Source organism: Lichenostomus cassidix, chromosome 12 (assembly GCF_008360975.1).
Source record: "Lichenostomus cassidix isolate B80296 chromosome 12, HeHo_3.0, whole genome shotgun sequence".
NCBI lineage: Eukaryota > Metazoa > Chordata > Aves > Passeriformes > Meliphagidae > Lichenostomus > Lichenostomus cassidix.
In genome coordinates, this window is record NC_139493.1 from 17,375,501 (window position 1) to 17,393,091 (window position 17,591).

The 17,591-nt window shown below is 41.7% G+C and overlaps 1 protein-coding gene across 17 annotated transcripts in view; it reads left to right on the forward strand.

The window, feature by feature from the left end:
* ATP2B2 (ATPase plasma membrane Ca2+ transporting 2) overlaps positions 1 to 17,591 on the forward strand; it is a 380,463-nt gene that overhangs the window by 327,535 nt on the left and 35,337 nt on the right. For all 17 annotated transcript variants that reach the window (XR_014854795.1, XM_085073053.1, XM_085073049.1 and 14 more), the window contains 6 exons: positions 2,628 to 2,869; positions 3,457 to 3,691; positions 8,506 to 8,685; positions 9,612 to 9,699; positions 16,094 to 16,200; positions 16,847 to 17,038. Coding sequence is in view for 16 of the 17 variants with exons in the window: in XM_085073053.1 (XP_084929179.1) it covers positions 2,628 to 2,869; positions 3,457 to 3,691; positions 8,506 to 8,685; positions 9,612 to 9,699; positions 16,094 to 16,200; positions 16,847 to 17,038 (1,044 nt within the window). In the remaining variant the exon portion in view is untranslated. The remainder of the gene's footprint in view (positions 1 to 2,627; positions 2,870 to 3,456; positions 3,692 to 8,505; positions 8,686 to 9,611; positions 9,700 to 16,093; positions 16,201 to 16,846; positions 17,039 to 17,591) is intronic.

Genomic DNA, 17,591 nt, shown 5'->3' on the forward strand with positions numbered 1-17,591 from the left:
CAAGCGCAGAATCCAGCGAGAAATAAATTTAGCTGCAGCACGGCAGGAAGGCGGAGAGGCAGCAGCTTCTGCAAGGGATTGTCAAGAACAATCTGCAAGGAGGCTGCTGCTGGCAGATAGATTGGGAGCTGAGCAGGGCAGGGAAGGAAGTGCTCCGTGCCAGCTCTCAGCACCATATGCTTTCCCCTAATGTAATGCACAGGGAACATGGAGACAGCAGCTGCTCTGCAGGGAGGTGGCCACTTGGCAGATTTGGAAACCTTTCCGAGGTGTCTGTTCCTTTTCTTTTCACGGGGAGTTTTTTCCCCCTTGCTTACGTATTTGCATTCAAAAGATGTTCCCTGAAAGGAAGCTATTTTTAGGCTGTGGTAAGAACAGGGGAGTGTGATCTACTTTTTGATGTGAAGTGAATTTTGGGAGGACTCTGATATTTAGTTTTTTTGTACGGTGAAATGTGGGTAGGTTTTTATTTTCTTGATATCCATTCACATCTGGGCATGATGAAATGATTAATATAAATTAATTATCGCCTAGTGTTGTCTGACTGTGATGGAAAGCTTTGTCTTTCCTTGCTTTCCACATGTGTTCCAGTGGCCTGATCACATTCATTTAAATGTCAGTTTTCACTGAGTTCAGTGGCAGAGAGAAGCATCAATGAGGATTTGGATCTAAAATGGAAAGATCTGGGTTTAATGTGCCCAGAGGAATGATCTTCCCTAACATCCATCACTCCCCAGGCCCTGAAGTCGATCTCTCTGTTCCTTTGAGAAACCTGAAGTTCTTGGCACATTTCAGGGGCTCTGCGCCTGCAATGCCAGGAAAACAAACCTTATTTATGTAAACAAAACTGGATTTTAAAGGGTATTTTATTGACTCCTGAGGTTTTCATGTCCACTGATTGCAGCTCCTTCCAGATACACCTCACTACGAGCACTTGTATTTTGAATTAAAGATTCCTAAGTAAATTTGAGAATCCAGAGGGAAGTTACATCACAGTATAATGAGGTTACAGCAGGACAAGTTGTTATAGCAGGTAATAAAATTAATATATCACACTGACATTTTTGCTGAATGTCAGTGTTTTACAGTGACCCTGGGGTGGTGTGAAAATGCCATGGCAACACCAGAGTGACCCATATTAGTCAGTAAAAATGATGGTTCACATAAAGAAAGATGTTACAACTCTTTTTAGAAGGATAAATCTCTTGGAGACAGATTTTGGGGTTATTCTGTGTTGTTCATCATAGCTTCTCTCTGAAAAAGAAATGACATTAATCTACCTGTCACCAGGTATAAATCTTCCTGCTGATAGGGAGATGATTCCTATGGAAAAATTCCTGTTTATTTGTTTACTTCAGTTCTAGACCAGTCTCTCTGACCTTCATTTTTTAAACCAGCTGCAGTCAGCAGTTTTCTGGAATAATGAATTACTAATGCTTATTTAAAAGGTCCCCTTTTCCCTTTTTGTGGCCACACTTGGTGCAAGAATTCAGATCCAGTAAGATGAGATTTGCAATTTTAATCATTCTCTACATGAGCCCTCATCCCTGTGAGGGACAATGTAGAGAATTCCATCTACTTAGGAATCCTAATTCTGAAGTAAACTGGATTTTAAAGTGAAATTAAACATGGATTCTGAATATAGTCCTGCAGTCCTAATTCTGCAAAACGTGAAGTAAATCTTTTAACTCACATTAAAAATGATGACTTAGAGCCTTGAGCCAAATCAAAATGTGTTTTCAGGGCAAATTAAAGCTGTGAGATTATTTCCTGTTTTTATTCCCATAAGGAGAGTTTAACCCTGGCTTAAGGAACACTTTCCTAATTCTACTGAGCATAAGAAAATATAAATTATCAACAATCTATGGGTCACACTTTGGCCACTTTAAGTCTGGGGTCTTGGCACAGGAATATTTTTTTTGGTGAATTACACTTCCAAGAAACTTTGTAAATGATGTATGGATTTATATTTTAAAAGAGAAAGTAGTCTTTCAGGACTTAGAATTGGTAGAAGCTGCACAATGTTTATTTAGCCTATTCCATTTCTTTTTAACATGTAAATAATTTATTTGTCTGAGGCAGCAGACTGACGTATAATAATTCTAGAAATGGGTGTTTTTAGATACAGATTTTTTTTTTCACTGAGATTTGTTGTTATGGTTGGATGGAGATTTATTTTTACATAAAAATGTCTGCTTGGAGAAAAAAAGGATGGAGCTTTCTTTAACTCACTGTTTTAACCATGAAAATCAGCAAACCAATGTGATTCTCAGAGAGAAAAGAGAGGATTTCCTCTCTTTGTGACAAGTGAGAATTACTTGGTTTAGAGCCTAAAGAAAGTTACTTCTTTTTCAATGGATTACCCAACCATCACAAGCTGCCAATGGCTAGCTGAAGAAAAAGGAAATGCAAGAGACCAAACGTGACCAATATTGTCTGAAATGTTTCTCGTTGTGAGGAGATGCATCAGGTCTGTTGCAGCTCCACGGATTTTTTTTCCTTGCTTTTAAAATCTGGAAGATCTGTGGCTGCACAGCTCAGATTTTAAACTGTATCCTGTGAGTTCACTAATTGTCTAATTGCTCATTATTAGAGAAATTGATCTCCATTTCTTTCCTTCTCTCCAGCCGCCAGAAAAAGAGGGTGGGCTGCCTCGCCAGGTGGGCAATAAGACAGAGTGTGGCCTGCTGGGGTTTGTGCTGGATCTGAAGCAGGACTACGAGCCTGTGCGGAGCCTCATCCCCGAGGAGAAGCTCTACAAGGTTTACACCTTCAACTCCGTGAGGAAGTCCATGAGCACCGTCATCAAGATGCCGGACGGCAGCTTCCGCATGTACAGCAAGGGCGCCTCCGAGATCGTGCTCAAGAAGTAAGGGCAGGGGATTGGTGGCCTTGTGCTTCCAAAATGTAAAGCATTCTGACACTGATACCTGGGAATTTCGGTGTTTGGAATGTGCTGCTTACACCAGAAATGTGACACACTTCGGCAGGATAAGCTGCTGTTATTATCTTTTAATTTTCTGAAGTGCTCACTCTTGCAAAATTGGCTTATTTTTCTTACCCTTGGCTGCCCAAGAATTGGTTTTGCATTCAGTAATTTACAAATGGGTTCTTTACATTCAAGCCATTTGGAAAAGAAGTAATTTTCAATTTCATCGTAAGCCGTCAGCTCATTGGGTATTGAAGAAATAACTCATGAAAGGTGTTATTGGGTATTGAAGAAATACCCAGTTGGTATTGAAGAAATAACGCATGAAGGGCTCTTGGTGTCTGTGTAATAAGTTCTAAATTCTCTCTGATATTTCAGTAGTGAATCTTCTGGAAATTTCCACCAGAAACTTAAAACTTGCCATCAGAAAAGGAAAGCATTGACTGAGATGAGCTGATACAGGAAATTCTTTGGCAGCCATGCGGACACACCATGAATTTTTCTCCTCTTTTCCTCCCCCAAACCAGGTGTTCCAGGATCCTCAACGCGGCCGGGGAACCTCGCATCTTCAGGCCCCGCGACAGGGACGAGATGGTGAAGAAGGTGATTGAGCCCATGGCCTGCGATGGGCTCAGAACCATCTGTGTGGCTTTCCGAGACTTCCCCAGCAGCCCCGAGCCCGACTGGGACAACGAGAATGACATCTTGTCTGACCTGACCTGCATCTGTGTCGTTGGCATCGAGGACCCAGTAAGGCCAGAGGTACAGCCAGTTCTTATCTCACAGAAAACTGAACTTCATTGGAATGACAGGTTTCTTACAGGTTTTGTCTCTTTTTTTAATTAGCTCTGTCAGAGAAGCTGAAAGTGAGCTTTAGAAATGGGTTTTTTTTTTTATAGAAAGCCAAATAATTAAGGTGATAAAATTCAACTCTCAATCAGCTGATATTGAATAAAGAAATATAGGGCTTTTTGAACTGCAGGACTGAGATGATCAGCAGAGCTTTCATTATGCTCCCCCATGTTAAAGAATTTTTCTTTAAGCAGTGCAGAGATGTGCAACTCTGGAAATAGAGGAGACAAGTGCAGGGATTAAAATTGCCGCAATAATAATGGCAGCTCCCACAGAAACTGGAATTTTGCTGTTTATTGTAAGAGTTGCCACTTTACTTAAGATTGTACCTAGTGACCACTCAGGAAAACTTGTTTTTTGTGTTGTGTTTGGACACAGAAAGGCTGCAGATGTCATGGATATCACACTGCCATGGCTTGGACAAAAATGAGTAAAATTTCAGCTCAACTCAGCTGAGTAAATCAGTATTAGGTGTGAACAGGGGAAGCACATCCCTGCTATTACACCTGCAAATTCTATTCCTACAGAAATACAAAGTTAGACACTTCTGTTCTCTCTGTGTGGGGCTTGATAATTAATGGAGAGTTAATTCCATGTTAGGGTTTGGAAACAGCGACAGTAACTTTGGAATTAACATGACACAACCCCAGGTACCAACTGCACAAATGTGCCTTCCCTCAGAATGGACTTTGTGCTGGTTATTTTTCTCAATATGAAGGTTAAAATATAAAGCAAATCTTGCTTAGGTGACAACTGCATGATAAACTCCTTATCTCCACAAACAGCAGATAAACAGCCTCCCCTTTATCTGCCATCTGATGGTCTCTTGCTGCTAATCCATCTGTCCCCACGCCTGACATTGCAAGGCTTTCAAAATGTTGGAAAATGTCCTTTAGAAGTTCTGCCTGCAGCATTCCTTTAATGCTCCAGCTCACATATATGGATATTTTGTAGGAAATATTTAGCAGAAAATGAACATAGATGTATATTTTCAGAAATATTTTGTCGGTGGCCAGTGGAGCTGTGAATCAATCGTCTCTCCCTCCCCAAAGTGATTTATTATCCATGTTGGAAAACAGCTTTAAGTCAGGTTCCGTGTGGTGTGACAGACTGAGGGATTGGGGAGCACAGGGATTTGCAGTTATTATGGAAAGTAGCTGCAAACTCTCCTTTCATGTGATTGTTGGGAGGGTGTTTTGGGAGAGAACTGCTCTTATCTCGCAGGGAATAATTTCTTTGGGGCTTGAGGTAAAAGTGAATAACACTGCTAAAAATAGAGGGCAAATCTGACTTCTCTGTAAAGAATCAGAGATGAAGGCAGGAAAACATCCTATTTCTAAATAAATATTTGAACGTTGTATTGAATTTCTTGTAGTTTAACACCAGAACATGCAGGAACATTTTTACTTCAGTGCAAGACATGCAATAAAATATTTGTAATTTCAGAATTTTACCAAATGTTAGACATCTGGGATTTAGGACTTTGGCTTTTGACTTGTTTTTTGGGTTTTTTTTCCACCTTATACCTTGTGACTGTTTCAAAGTGGCAATAACATCATGAAAGTATTTAAACCAGTGTTTAAATTATTGCTTCTCTGCATATTATAAGAAGGAGTAGCAGTACCTTGGGGGGAAGAAATGAACCAATAAACCCTGAGCCAGGACAAAACCATAAAGATCATAAAATTCTTTAGGTATGGAATATCTGATTTGGTTGGAATATCACAATATACACATATGAAATCCCCTTTGCTGATGCAAACAGTAAGATGTTGAGCAGTTATAGGGAGTATTATGCCACAATTAAATCTATTTAATAAACAGGCTCCCCACTAGAATTTATGCATTTTCAAAGTGCTTTCTGTAGGGGAAAAAAAGCACACAGGTTAATTCAGACACCAGCAGCTGCTGGATTAGCAAGCACTGAACCACTTGCTTGATATTTACATTTTGTGTGTGTTTTTTGATTTTTCTTTGATAAATACTCAGGAAGAGAACAAACAGAGTAATGCCCTTCTCCTGCAGAGATTCTCTGTTGATCCTGACACTCTTTCTGGCTTGATTTTAATGAGTCTGAACTGGCTCACACTGATTTGCCAAAAGACGCCTCCAGTCTGTTATTTCTGGGAGATGAACGTAAATCCCTTCCAAATATCTCTTATTTATTCGTCACCTGATTGGGAAAGATATTCCTGCATTGGATACTTTGTGCATGCATGCACAAAGTGCCTGCATTGGAAGTTTTTCTTTGCAGAGGGGAAAATAAACCAAAAAATTGTGAAATGTGTACTTAAGCTCTGGAAATCTGATGGAAAATATCTGCTTCCTCTGCCCACTCAGTCTGCCAACACTCCTTTCTCCCTTACAGCAATAAAAAAATATGAACAATATTTTAACTGTAATTACTGTACACAGTATTAAATCAGATACCACCCACCAGCTGTCCAGAAAATGACAGGAGAGGAAAACAGAATGATTTCTCCCGTTAGATGTGAGTTTGAGATGTGTTTGCAACTGGGCTGTCCTCCCCTGACCTTGTTTAATAGGACTGGCACTTCATGGGAACAGCCCTTTTGTCCTGGTTGCACTGTAATTTATTTTTCTCCTTCCTGCTCCATCCACTGGGCTGGTTTTGCAGATATTCATCTAAATCTGCCCCATTCTATGCAGGAAGGTCACCACAGCTCCAGTGGGGAGCAAAGGCATTTCAAATTGACAAATGGGATCTAGGCAGGGTTATTAACGTGGAACCTGGGGACAGCAGGAGTCATTTGCTTAAGGAATAGATTTAATCTGATTGTACATTCCCCTATAGAAACCTATTTCACATCACTCAAAGGCTTCAGGTCTATTTAGCATTTCCAGGGTGTACAATTTGTGGGAAAATATTCTCGGTTAGAGATGAGGAAATGGGAAGATAAAGCTCTGTCCCTGAGTTCTGCCCTTGATTTTGTGATCTGTATTGACAGAGGCCTTCTGCAAACAGCATCTCCTGTAGTGACACTCTGAGGGTGGAGGGATTTCCTTGGGAATCCTGGGGAAAGTGCTGTCCTGGTCCTCAGTGAGGTGTTGGTTTAGGGAGGCATTTTGGAAAGCAGGAGCTTCACAACGGGCTTCAATGAATGTGCACAAACATGGTGTGAAATTATTCCCAGATTGGGAGAACCACTACCTGTGGGGTGCTGTGAGGGTGTTGGGTTTTCAGGGCAGACACAGAGCCTTCCTGGCCCCAGGAAATCCCTCAAAGCGCAGGATTTGCCACACTGGCTCAGAGCAAGGTTTGTCACATCAATGCAGTGTCCTGTCCTCAGCAGTGTCCCCTCCTTGTGGCTACAGAGGAGGTTAAATGTCTAGAAAAGCACAGAATTAGCAGTGTAGTGTTGGCAATGGTGTCTCCTTTTCTGACCCTTCTCTGCCCCGATGGGTGAGATGAATCCCCTTGGGTTGGCATTGAGTTCCACAATGCACTCCTGTCTGTGCTGGAGGGTGTGAGCAGCAAGGTGCACCGAACTGACAGTGGAACATAGGCAGTAATATCCACTTGGATACCTTTTCTTAAATAGTTGTGGGGTTTTAATATTTTTTAATAACTGTGCGTTGCCATCTTCTGAGTAGGGCAGTTTACTTCCCTATAGCTCTGTGAAGAGCTTCTGTCTTCGTCAGGAGCCCTGGGCTGCTCTTAGGCTCTTGTAGGCAAAAAAGGAATTTAGAGAGGTGGTGTTGTGCTGAAGAGCAACATCCAGGCTGTTCTGGGCATGTGAAACACATTCCTTATTCTTCCACATCAAATCATACTGATGGGTTTTTATTGAAGAAACAAGGCTTTTGTAACAATGTAAAAATGTGATGAGACTGAATTAATTGGTGAGTGATATTTATTTAGAAATGATGACTAATTAGGTGTAGTTTAAGGGAACAGAATGTTTTCCCCATCTGAAATTGAGCTACAGATATGGAACCTTTCTATAGGCTTCAGGTACTCAAGTAGATGTATTAAAAGAGCTTTATTTCATTATCAGGACTGAATTTTTTATTTTAATTACGAAAACCTTTGTTGTGATTTTTTTAAAAATAAGCTGTATATGATGTCAAGTCAGAATAGAGCCTCTGCATTAATCTCACAGCCCCTGTTACACCCTGAATTCTCTTACTAATACATTTCCTGTGCAGCAGTAGTTTGTCTCATGCAGGACAGGGCATAACTAAAGCCAGGCTCCATTTTTATGGGTTTGAAATACATAAAATACTAATTTTAAACCCATGAATTTAGGAATTCTGCCTGTTGATATGCATGAATTAGTGTAGTAGTGCTAAATCACAATAACTTTTAAAGTACTCTTGTTGAAAGGAAGGTTTGGATGAGAAGTTAAGACATTTTGTGAACAAAGTATTTGTATTCTCTGTTCATATTTACACCTTGAGTAGTTGTGCTCAGCATGCTGAAGGTCAAAAAAGCTGCAGAGCACTCATTTATATTCAAGCCAGGAGAAGATTTAGGGAACTGATCTAAAAAATGGTTTTTGTGCTTCTTGATGCCAGATTTACCTTGCCTGTGCTGTAACCCCAACTCCACAAGAGTCAACAACAATAAATTGCCCCAGCACATCCAGTTCCTCTTTCTGCTTCAGCAATTCCTTAACCCGCAGATGTTCTGCTGGGAAGCTCCCGAGCTGGGCTGGATGTCTGACCCAGCAGCTGTCTTTGCCCTTGCCTGTCTCCCGTAGGTGCCAGAGGCCATCCGCAAGTGCCAGCGGGCAGGGATCACCGTGCGCATGGTCACCGGCGACAACATCAACACCGCGCGCGCCATCGCCATCAAGTGCGGCATCATCCACCCCGGAGAGGACTTCCTGTGCCTCGAGGGCAAGGAGTTCAACAGGAGGATCCGAAACGAGAAGGGAGAGGTAAAGCAAACCTGGGGAGAACTCTGGAATGTTCTGCACTGTTGTGGGCTGGATGTCTTTCCTGCTTGAAAAGATTGCTGCTTCTTTCTCCTACTAAACTTTTGCAGTTCAAAGCAGCAGTGAAATTCCAGTCTTTGCCCTTCCAGGATGAGTTTAGTGCTGGCCTAATTCTGCAGTTTTTAGAACCACTGTGCCACTCCACACGAAATCCAAACTAAGCACATTAAAGTAGGTTCATAGCAAGGAGGAGGAGGAACTCAACAACAACTTTGCTCCTGAAAATGCAGTCTGTACTGAGAACCAGCTCCTCTCATTTCTTTAATTTATTCCACTTTATCTAATGTACTCTCATCATTGATTTGCATGAAAGTCTATCCTTTGGAAGATTTTTAACTCCTCATCAAAGATGGAGCTCACACACATTTCTAAAAAGGTAAAATCTATGCTGGCTCTTTGATTCCATCATGAATGAGTGGACACAGTCATTTGCTCACTGCATTGATGGATGCAAGCCTGGGAATAATAAATGCAACAGGTTTTCCTTTGTTCCTATTGCTACACAGGGAAAATTCTGCCATTATTGGTGCTAAGTGAAGAACTTGAGTTCTCACCTGGAGCAGAACAACAAACTTGTAAAAAGGTCTGATCAGCTTTGATCCTTTGTCTGGGTGGAATTATCCATAAAGATGATAGAGAAGGCTGATTAGATACTGTGGCAAAATGTACCTATGTTAGCCAGCAGGTAAACTCATCTGGGAATGGCCTTGGCTTCACTTGCAGCATCGATGGCTGTTGGAATCTTCCTGTGCTTTTGGAGAAAAGTTACAGATTTGAGTAGTGAAGGGAATCATCTGACACGATGACATAATTTTGCTGATCACAGGGCAGTGGTTTAGCGTTTGGGTTCTCTCTTTGTGTTCCCCCAGATCGAGCAGGAGCGCATCGACAAGATCTGGCCCAAGCTGCGGGTGCTGGCTCGCTCCTCCCCCACGGACAAACACACCCTGGTGAAAGGTGGGTGCCAACGGCCTTTGGGGCTGTAGAGCAATGCCAAAGCCATTGAAGCATCATCTGCCTTGGTTTTGCTGTCACAAATCCGCCTGAGCTGTCAGCTTTAACTGCACATCTCCACACAATGCAAGGAACTTCTCTTGCACTCTTGTGTTTGTGTTCTACCTCAGCCTCGAGATGGAAAAGAATAGAAAAATGTTTGGCAGGAATAAGAGAAGTACCAATAAGATGTCTGGCAAGAGGATTTAGGCAATGTCATGTTTGCCTTGTGACTTTTAATTGGAATGAGGCTCAGGCTGGGAGGGGAAAATGTGAGTTTGGTGGGCAGAAAGAAAATGTTGTTGAGAAACATAACATATAAACAAGAGGCGACATAGGTTTTGTTGTCTTTGCCTACAGCTTGTTGTGATGAAAACAAGAACAATCTCATTTAGAATGAATCCAGTCACTCAAGTGCATCTGCTCTCACACAATTATTTTAAAGAGTTTTCCAAGAGAAAACAGCCTTTTCCTGCCACAATGGCAGCTATTGGGGTGTGGAACTGGGAGCTGCCAGTGGAGAGGGGGATTTTGAGTTCATTCTGTTTTCCTCTAGACTCATCTAATTATGTGATTAGCATTGGCTTCCTTTAGATTTCTGTATTTTTAGAGTCTCTCCTATCAGAACTGAGCCATACAAACTCCATTCTCTCACCACGATGCCTGCAGATGGAATGCTCCCATGAAAGAGGGATTGGGTTGCAGTTTTTTTTTCATTTGGTTACCTGGCATCTTATTCTGTTGACTTTGAGGCTCCCCTGAAATCAGACCGTTTCTGAGCAGGAACAGCCTCATTTTCGGCCATGCTGAGGTGGAAGCCCTGGCAGCAGATGGCTGTTTTCCTGGCTTCCTGATGAAGAAGGAGCTGGGTTGTTTTGCCCTGGAAAGTCTGGAGAATCCCTTTTAGAAATTCTTGGAGCAGTTTAAGTTCAATGATTTCAGTTGGTTGACTACTCCAGTAATAACCCACATTTAGGTAGGAAATCCTTTAGGTTTCATTGCTGTGACTCCATACATGACTGATTACAAAGGCTTTGGAGTGTTGTGTAATTTTTTAAAACACCTTAAATGACTTCTTTAGAGCAGAAGTTCCAATGTGAATTTGAAGATTGGATCATTTGGGTCCTTTGGGCTTGAGACCAGGTGGAAACATGGATCATTCCAGGGAACTCTGGCATGGTGCTGGATGGGGCAGCTGGACACATTGTGTACCATCTCCATCTCACCCTTTTCTCTGGATGGTTTATAGGCACACAGTTTATTAATAGAATAGTACATAGGTGTCATTTATCAATAATAGACATACCTGGGGGAGGTGTGCTCCAAAATAGTTTTCCAGGAGGTGTTTAGGATTGGGAAGGTCTGGAGGGCATTTTTGCAACCATGGGTCAATGTCAGATGTGCACAAGGTCAACTGAAGTCTCTCCTCAGCAGTGCCTCTCAAATCCTGTTCAACCATCTCTGAGAACAACCCAACAGCTGATTTGTTTCAGAAACACAACAATTTGTGTTTCATTAAGTGGATTAACCCAGTCCCTCGGGAATGCTCCTCTGAATCATTCAAGATTTTCCCTCAAGAGGAGAAGGGAACTTTTGCCAGGGAAATTGAAATCAATAGAGAGCTGGAGGAAAAGGAACAACAAATTGTTGATGGTTTCCAGCATATGCACTTAGACAGCCCAAGAGATATTTACTCCTACTGAATGCCACATGCGAGGAACACAATGAATGTTTTAAAGATGTGGCAAGGTCGAGAGAGCAATTAAGTATCTTAACAAAGTTCAATAACAAGTCTGTGGAAATCATGATGGAATTTTTTGGCTGGTAATACTCCAAGGGCCATTAAAAGTTACAAGAAACTATTTAAATGTTCACTAGTTTTGGGCCTCTTGTTAAAATGTTATGGTTTCCTCAGACACTTGAGGGATCAGGAGGATTTTCTCCCCTTTGATGTATTTTATCTGCTCTAGGCTAAAAACACACATCAGAAAATAAACTTTTTTATATTTAATTTTTAATGACATACAGCTGCTGGAGGGAATATTTTTTTCTCCTTAACATAGCACAATCCCACCCAGCAAAAGGATCATTTGTATTGTTCACTTTTGTTTTTACTAGTGCTCAGGGACCCGAGAAAGGCATGGTTCAGCATTTCAGCCTGGGCAGACACTTTGCTTTCAAATATTTATGGCTTTGAAGTAGAGGTACATTGGAAAAAAACCCCATCAGAGTGGTTTAACATCACAAACTGTTTCAGTGAAACAAAAATCTCGATCCCACTGAAATACAATTTGGGATGGAGTTTAAAACACCTGTTGGTGTTATTTCATATTATTTCATATGTTTTACTCTATTTCAAAACATAACAAGTAAAACCACATGTCATTTATACTGATGTGATATTACTCTGCTATTGCTGAAATCATTCACAATTGCCAGTTTCTCTTTTAAAAACACTGTGGGAAACAACTGCCTAGCACTGATGGGAAGTATCATCAGAAAGTATAAAGGAGATCAAAGAAATGCCCAGATTACCAATTAAAGAAGCTGTGCCTTCCAATAGATTTAAATTAGACTGGAATTACTTTTTTTTTTTTTTGTGATATTAAAAGCAACTATTCTCATGTAGGGCTGATTAGTTATCAAGCAGAAAGGGAACTCTAAAGGAGAGAAGATTTTTAACAATTACCTTTAATATCTAAAATATTTCAACTATTACTGCATGGGATGATAGTATGTTCATAACCTCATCAATGTGGAAAGCCCTGAGATGAGGTAGAATAATAAAAATACAGAAAACTGTATTAATTGACATCCTGAACTTTGGGGAGGACTCTTCACTTCATTCTCAATGCTGTCTGTAATGTCATACAGAACATTTTGATATTAACCTTTAAATCACTATCCAGGCACTTAAACCAAGCATGTAACTCAAATTTGAGCTTTCTCCTTCAGACAGACTTTGCAAATTCTTGCTAAATGAACGGGGAGCTTCAAAAAGCTGGAAAGTATTAAAAGCTAATCTGAAGAGGACCTGTTTATGAAAATACATGGCTGTACCTATGTTTAGCTTGTCAAGGAACCACAAATCTGTGTGAGCATGTGGGAGGATCAGCTTTCCTGCCTCTAACACCTGCACTGGGCTCCAGCTCTGAAATACTCAGTTTTTTTCTGCCTGTTTTAAGCAGTTGAGACATTAAGAAATCTCTAAACCAGGATTTTTTTTGTTTTCTCCTAGAGCCAGTGGTTTGTTCCTGCTGTGGCTCTAAGGGTGACAGTGGCAGTGAGGATTGTTCAAATAGAGCAGGATTTGTGCTGTGCCAAAGGGAGAACCTGGGGCTGGCTGGGATGGGTTTGATCCGAGCCAGGGGTGCAGACAGCTCCTTGGGACAGGAATGGGAGAGGCATTGCTGCTTCATATTCTTTAGGTTATTATCCTCAGTGGATTTGATCCAATGCTTGCTTAGTGTTAGATGGGAGGCAGGTGGGAGATGTGGGATATATTCAGTTTTGTATCCAGAGCTGGTACTTTTTATAGCAAGCTTGTGCATTTAGTGCCTCTCCTGACAGCTCTGCGTGGTTGTTTTAAATGTGGTCTTTGCCCTCATCTGACACAAGCTGCTTGCTCTGAGGAACTTGTGTCTTATGCAAGCTGCAGGACTGCTGCCCAAATTCCTGCCCCATCAGCAGAATCCCTGCGTGGAACACGCTGTCATGTTGTGCTCCAGGTGTGTTCCCAGGGCTGTTGAATGAAATTCTTTCTGACAGCAGAAAGTCATGGCTGAGATGAGGGAAGAGGCCAAGAAAAGAGCAAAGGCTGTTCTGGCAGGAAGCTTTGCTGAGAGTTGAAGAATTCCCCTGCAATGCCATAAAGTCCCCATTTTTAAAAAAATTCTTTAGGTAAACATTCAACTGAAGTAAAGCTGTATAGTTTGAAGAAATTTCCTGGTTGTTAGACATGACTAATTAATACTGAAGCTTCTTTTTGGCCACTTGGAATGAGTGGAAAGGCCAGGGGATGTTCTCTTTGCTGGCAGTCTGTCAGCTCATGCCCTCAGTCCCATTTTTCCCTGATCTCACCAGAGGTTGACCTCCACAGCTCAGGACTGCAGAGAGAGAGCCCTTCCTGGGCATCCCTCATCTCTTTGGTGTCCTCATACTGTTTGTGAGTTTCATGCAGGCATCTTTCTCAATACTGAAGAAAATCCTTGAGGTGAAACTGTATCACAGCCATTAACAACATTAAAAAGAACCCTAAATGTGTCTGGAAGGAGGTACAGGCTGGAAAGGAGACAGACATTCAGCAGTGGGATTCAGCAGGGAGGAGGGACAGATTGAAAAGAGCAGGCAGAAGTCAGGGAGTGTTGGTAGAGCTGTGATAAATCCTCTGAATCCCAAATAATCACTACTGCTCCATTCTAGAAATTTGTCTGACATACAGATGGGAGTTTTGCAGAGACCTTCTCTCTCCCCAGGGGTGGCACTGAAATCCATCCCCACAATTCCGTGGATTTCCAATGGCACTGGGTCTGCAGGGAAGGTCTGGAGCAGGTCTGGGTCTCAGATGCTGATGACACCTGAGACCTTTTTATGTCTGGTTTTCCCTGGCTGCTCTTTGTGCAGGTCTGTGCTCTGGGGGGTGTTGGACTCATCCTGGTTGCATGATTTGTTTTTTTGGGATACAAGCATCTCCTAAACCTCGTGAATGACTGCTAAACCTTGTGAATGACTTGGCAGCATCCAGGAATTGGCTGATGGAGGGCAGTTGGTGAGACAGTCATCAACACAGTCACTATTTATATCCATTTATCTCTGTTAGGAGATCATTTGTTAGAACCTCTTCAACTTGGTTTGGGTTGTGCTCCCACTTGGAGCCCAGTTGTGAGAGGATACTGTCAACCTCTTTGGAGCAGTTAATACCTTAATGAGCCAGAGATTTTAATGACTTTTTTTTTTTTTCCAGAAGCTTAAACTATTAATTTAACATCAAAGGATGTGTTAATAAGAAGAAGGGAAGACCAAGTAAATGCTTTTAACAGTAGTGACAGATGATGGTCCTGTTTATTTAGTAATACCAAAGGCAAATCGCCCCAACAAACTGAAAGCTCTAATTGTAAGATCTTATCAGAATAACGTGCCATTTATCTGAGATCATACTGCCAGTGGAGAGTGAATAGGGCTTTTTTCTCATTTTCATAAGTCTGAGAAATGCAGGGCACTAACTGCCTGCACAGGGCACTGCAATCTTCTGGTGCCTGATAAGCCTGAACCTTGCCAAGAGGCAGCTATTGCTCTGTAATCTGCAATTTCCTATTTCTGCTTTGTTATCTGATAGGGGAGGGATTTTTTTATTTTCTGAGTAGAGTGAAAGCTTTTCACACTGGCTAGGTTTGGATAATTGTTTTTGGAGGTTATGACTTTGTGCAAAATGTGTTAGCAAAAGGAATTCTGTTATTTTCCTCCCCTAAATTATCAATATGGAAAGGTGTTCTTGTACCCTACACAATAATCCTGTGTTCTGGACTCACATTCAAATGGACTCTGACATGGAAATAGAAACATGAGTGGTGGATGATCTGCATCCTATTATAAAGCTGGGCTTCTTCTGTAGCCTCAGAAAAATTCTTCATTCTTTTCCTGGCTTTCCCTATCTGCATAAGAGGAAAATAGTTCCCTGCAGCAGTTGTTGTGTGAAACTTGATTCACCAAGTGAGAAGTGCTTTTTGTTCCCCTCAAATGATCTCAAAATGAAAGCAGAAATTATTTTTTCTATTTATGACAATGTTTGGTTCCAGAACTTAAAGAATTATTTTATGTCTCCTTAGTCATTGTTTGGCAGAATTGAACATGGCTGTTAAGATGCTCCAGCTAAATAAAATTCAACCATGATTTTGTTATCTTTAGGTTAGGAAGGCCTCCTAGTAAAGCTGATAGTACAGCTGGGTTCCAGTTTAGCAGAGCCCGAAGCATGAACTTAAGCTTTTGGCAAATCCTTCCCATTGATGTCTGATCAGAGCTGGGCTGTGACACACAACTTTAAATAGCAGGAATCTGCCAAAAGGACATCGTGAGCTGCTCTCATTGCCTTTGAAGCCTGGGCAGGTTTTGTTGATGTGTTGGTAATGCAGGATCAGAACTTTCCATGTAAATTCTAATGGGGATGTTTAGCAGAGGATGGTGCTGATGCCACTGCTTTCATCATTATTTTCCTTAAGGATCAGCCCTATTAATGGCTCTAAAACTGTGTGGTACGCAATCTGTATTATACAGACCGTGCTTTTTCAGAGGGATGTTTTATCTTGCTAATTATTGCCCATCAGTGTCTGCAAACACACCTAAATATATACATTTTTTGCAGGTATTATTGACAGCACACAGGTGGAACAGAGGCAGGTGGTAGCTGTGACTGGGGATGGAACCAACGATGGACCAGCACTTAAAAAAGCTGATGTTGGCTTTGCAATGGTATAATCTTGATGTTTGTGCCATTATGAATTTGCTGTAAGGGGTTTTTCATTCATTAAATTTTAAGTTTCTTAGTCAGGGAAGGAATATAGTGGAGGGAGCAAGTTATGTTGCATCAGAAGCCTTTACTTTGCTGTGTCAGATTCACTAGCATCACTTTTTTTGGTAGTTCTTTGGGATTTTGCCTCATTAATTATGGGCTTTCTGCAGAATCCTTGGCCCAGAACAATGAACCTTTCCTTCACAGCAGTGGAGTACTTTTTGCTGTGGTAAAATCCACCACTAATTGCAAAGGTGTCTTTCATGTATACTCTGACTATATACTAAGGCCCATAATTCTAATTTTAGTTCCCAATTCATTCATGGATATTAATAAAACATCGTCAATGCCAAAAATAACTCAGATGATCAGCACTCATTAAGCTGATAACTTGAAACACGCAGAGCTGATAACTTAAAACACTCACATGAATTCCTCTGCTCTCTGTCAATTCTCTTTCCTGCGGCCTGATTCACTTCAAAAAGAGGCCGAGTTAGCGGAATTCCCGGAAATGTCGCTAATTTCGCAAAATGCAGAACACATGAACTTTGGGTGTGTAGATTTGTGCTGCCCAGCAGGCAATCTCATTCCCAACCCCTTCCACAGGGCATCGCTGGCACGGACGTGGCCAAGGAGGCCTCGGACATCATCCTGACCGATGACAACTTCAGCAGCATCGTCAAGGCTGTCATGTGGGGCCGCAACGTCTACGACAGCATCTCCAAGTTCCTGCAGTTCCAGCTCACCGTCAACATCGTGGCTGTCATCGTGGCCTTCACCGGCGCCTGCATCACCCAGGTGAGCAATCCTGGGGATCTCATCACTCCCAGGCCAAGGGGCTTTGATCCCATTCCTGCTTGGCACACAGCAAACACACTTCTGGAAGTTCTCCAAGGATCAGGGTTCTTGCTGAGGGTTAAAGAGCTGAGGGTTAAAGAGCTGCTGACAATCAGGATGGACTATTCCATCTTTTTCCCAAAGGAACTCACTTTTAGGAGCTGCTCATTTTGGGCCGCCCTGGTTTTAGTTGCACAGTGTTGACATCCCTGAGCCTGTGATGGTCAGACAGAAAATATCACAGAAAATATCTCCCTTCCTGGGAGGAGGAGGTTGTCTCAATTTTCCTTTTCTCTCAGAATATTTCGCTAATAATACCCCTGAGCCTGTGATGGTCAGACAGAAAATATCACAGAAAACATCTCCCTTCCTAAGAGAAGGAGTTTCTCTCAATTTGCCTTTTCTCTCAGAATATTTCACTAATAAATACATTTTTTTCTGTCAGACAGAAAATATCATGGACTGGGAGAAGGAGCAGGTTATGTGAATTAGCCTTTTCCTCTCAGAATATTTA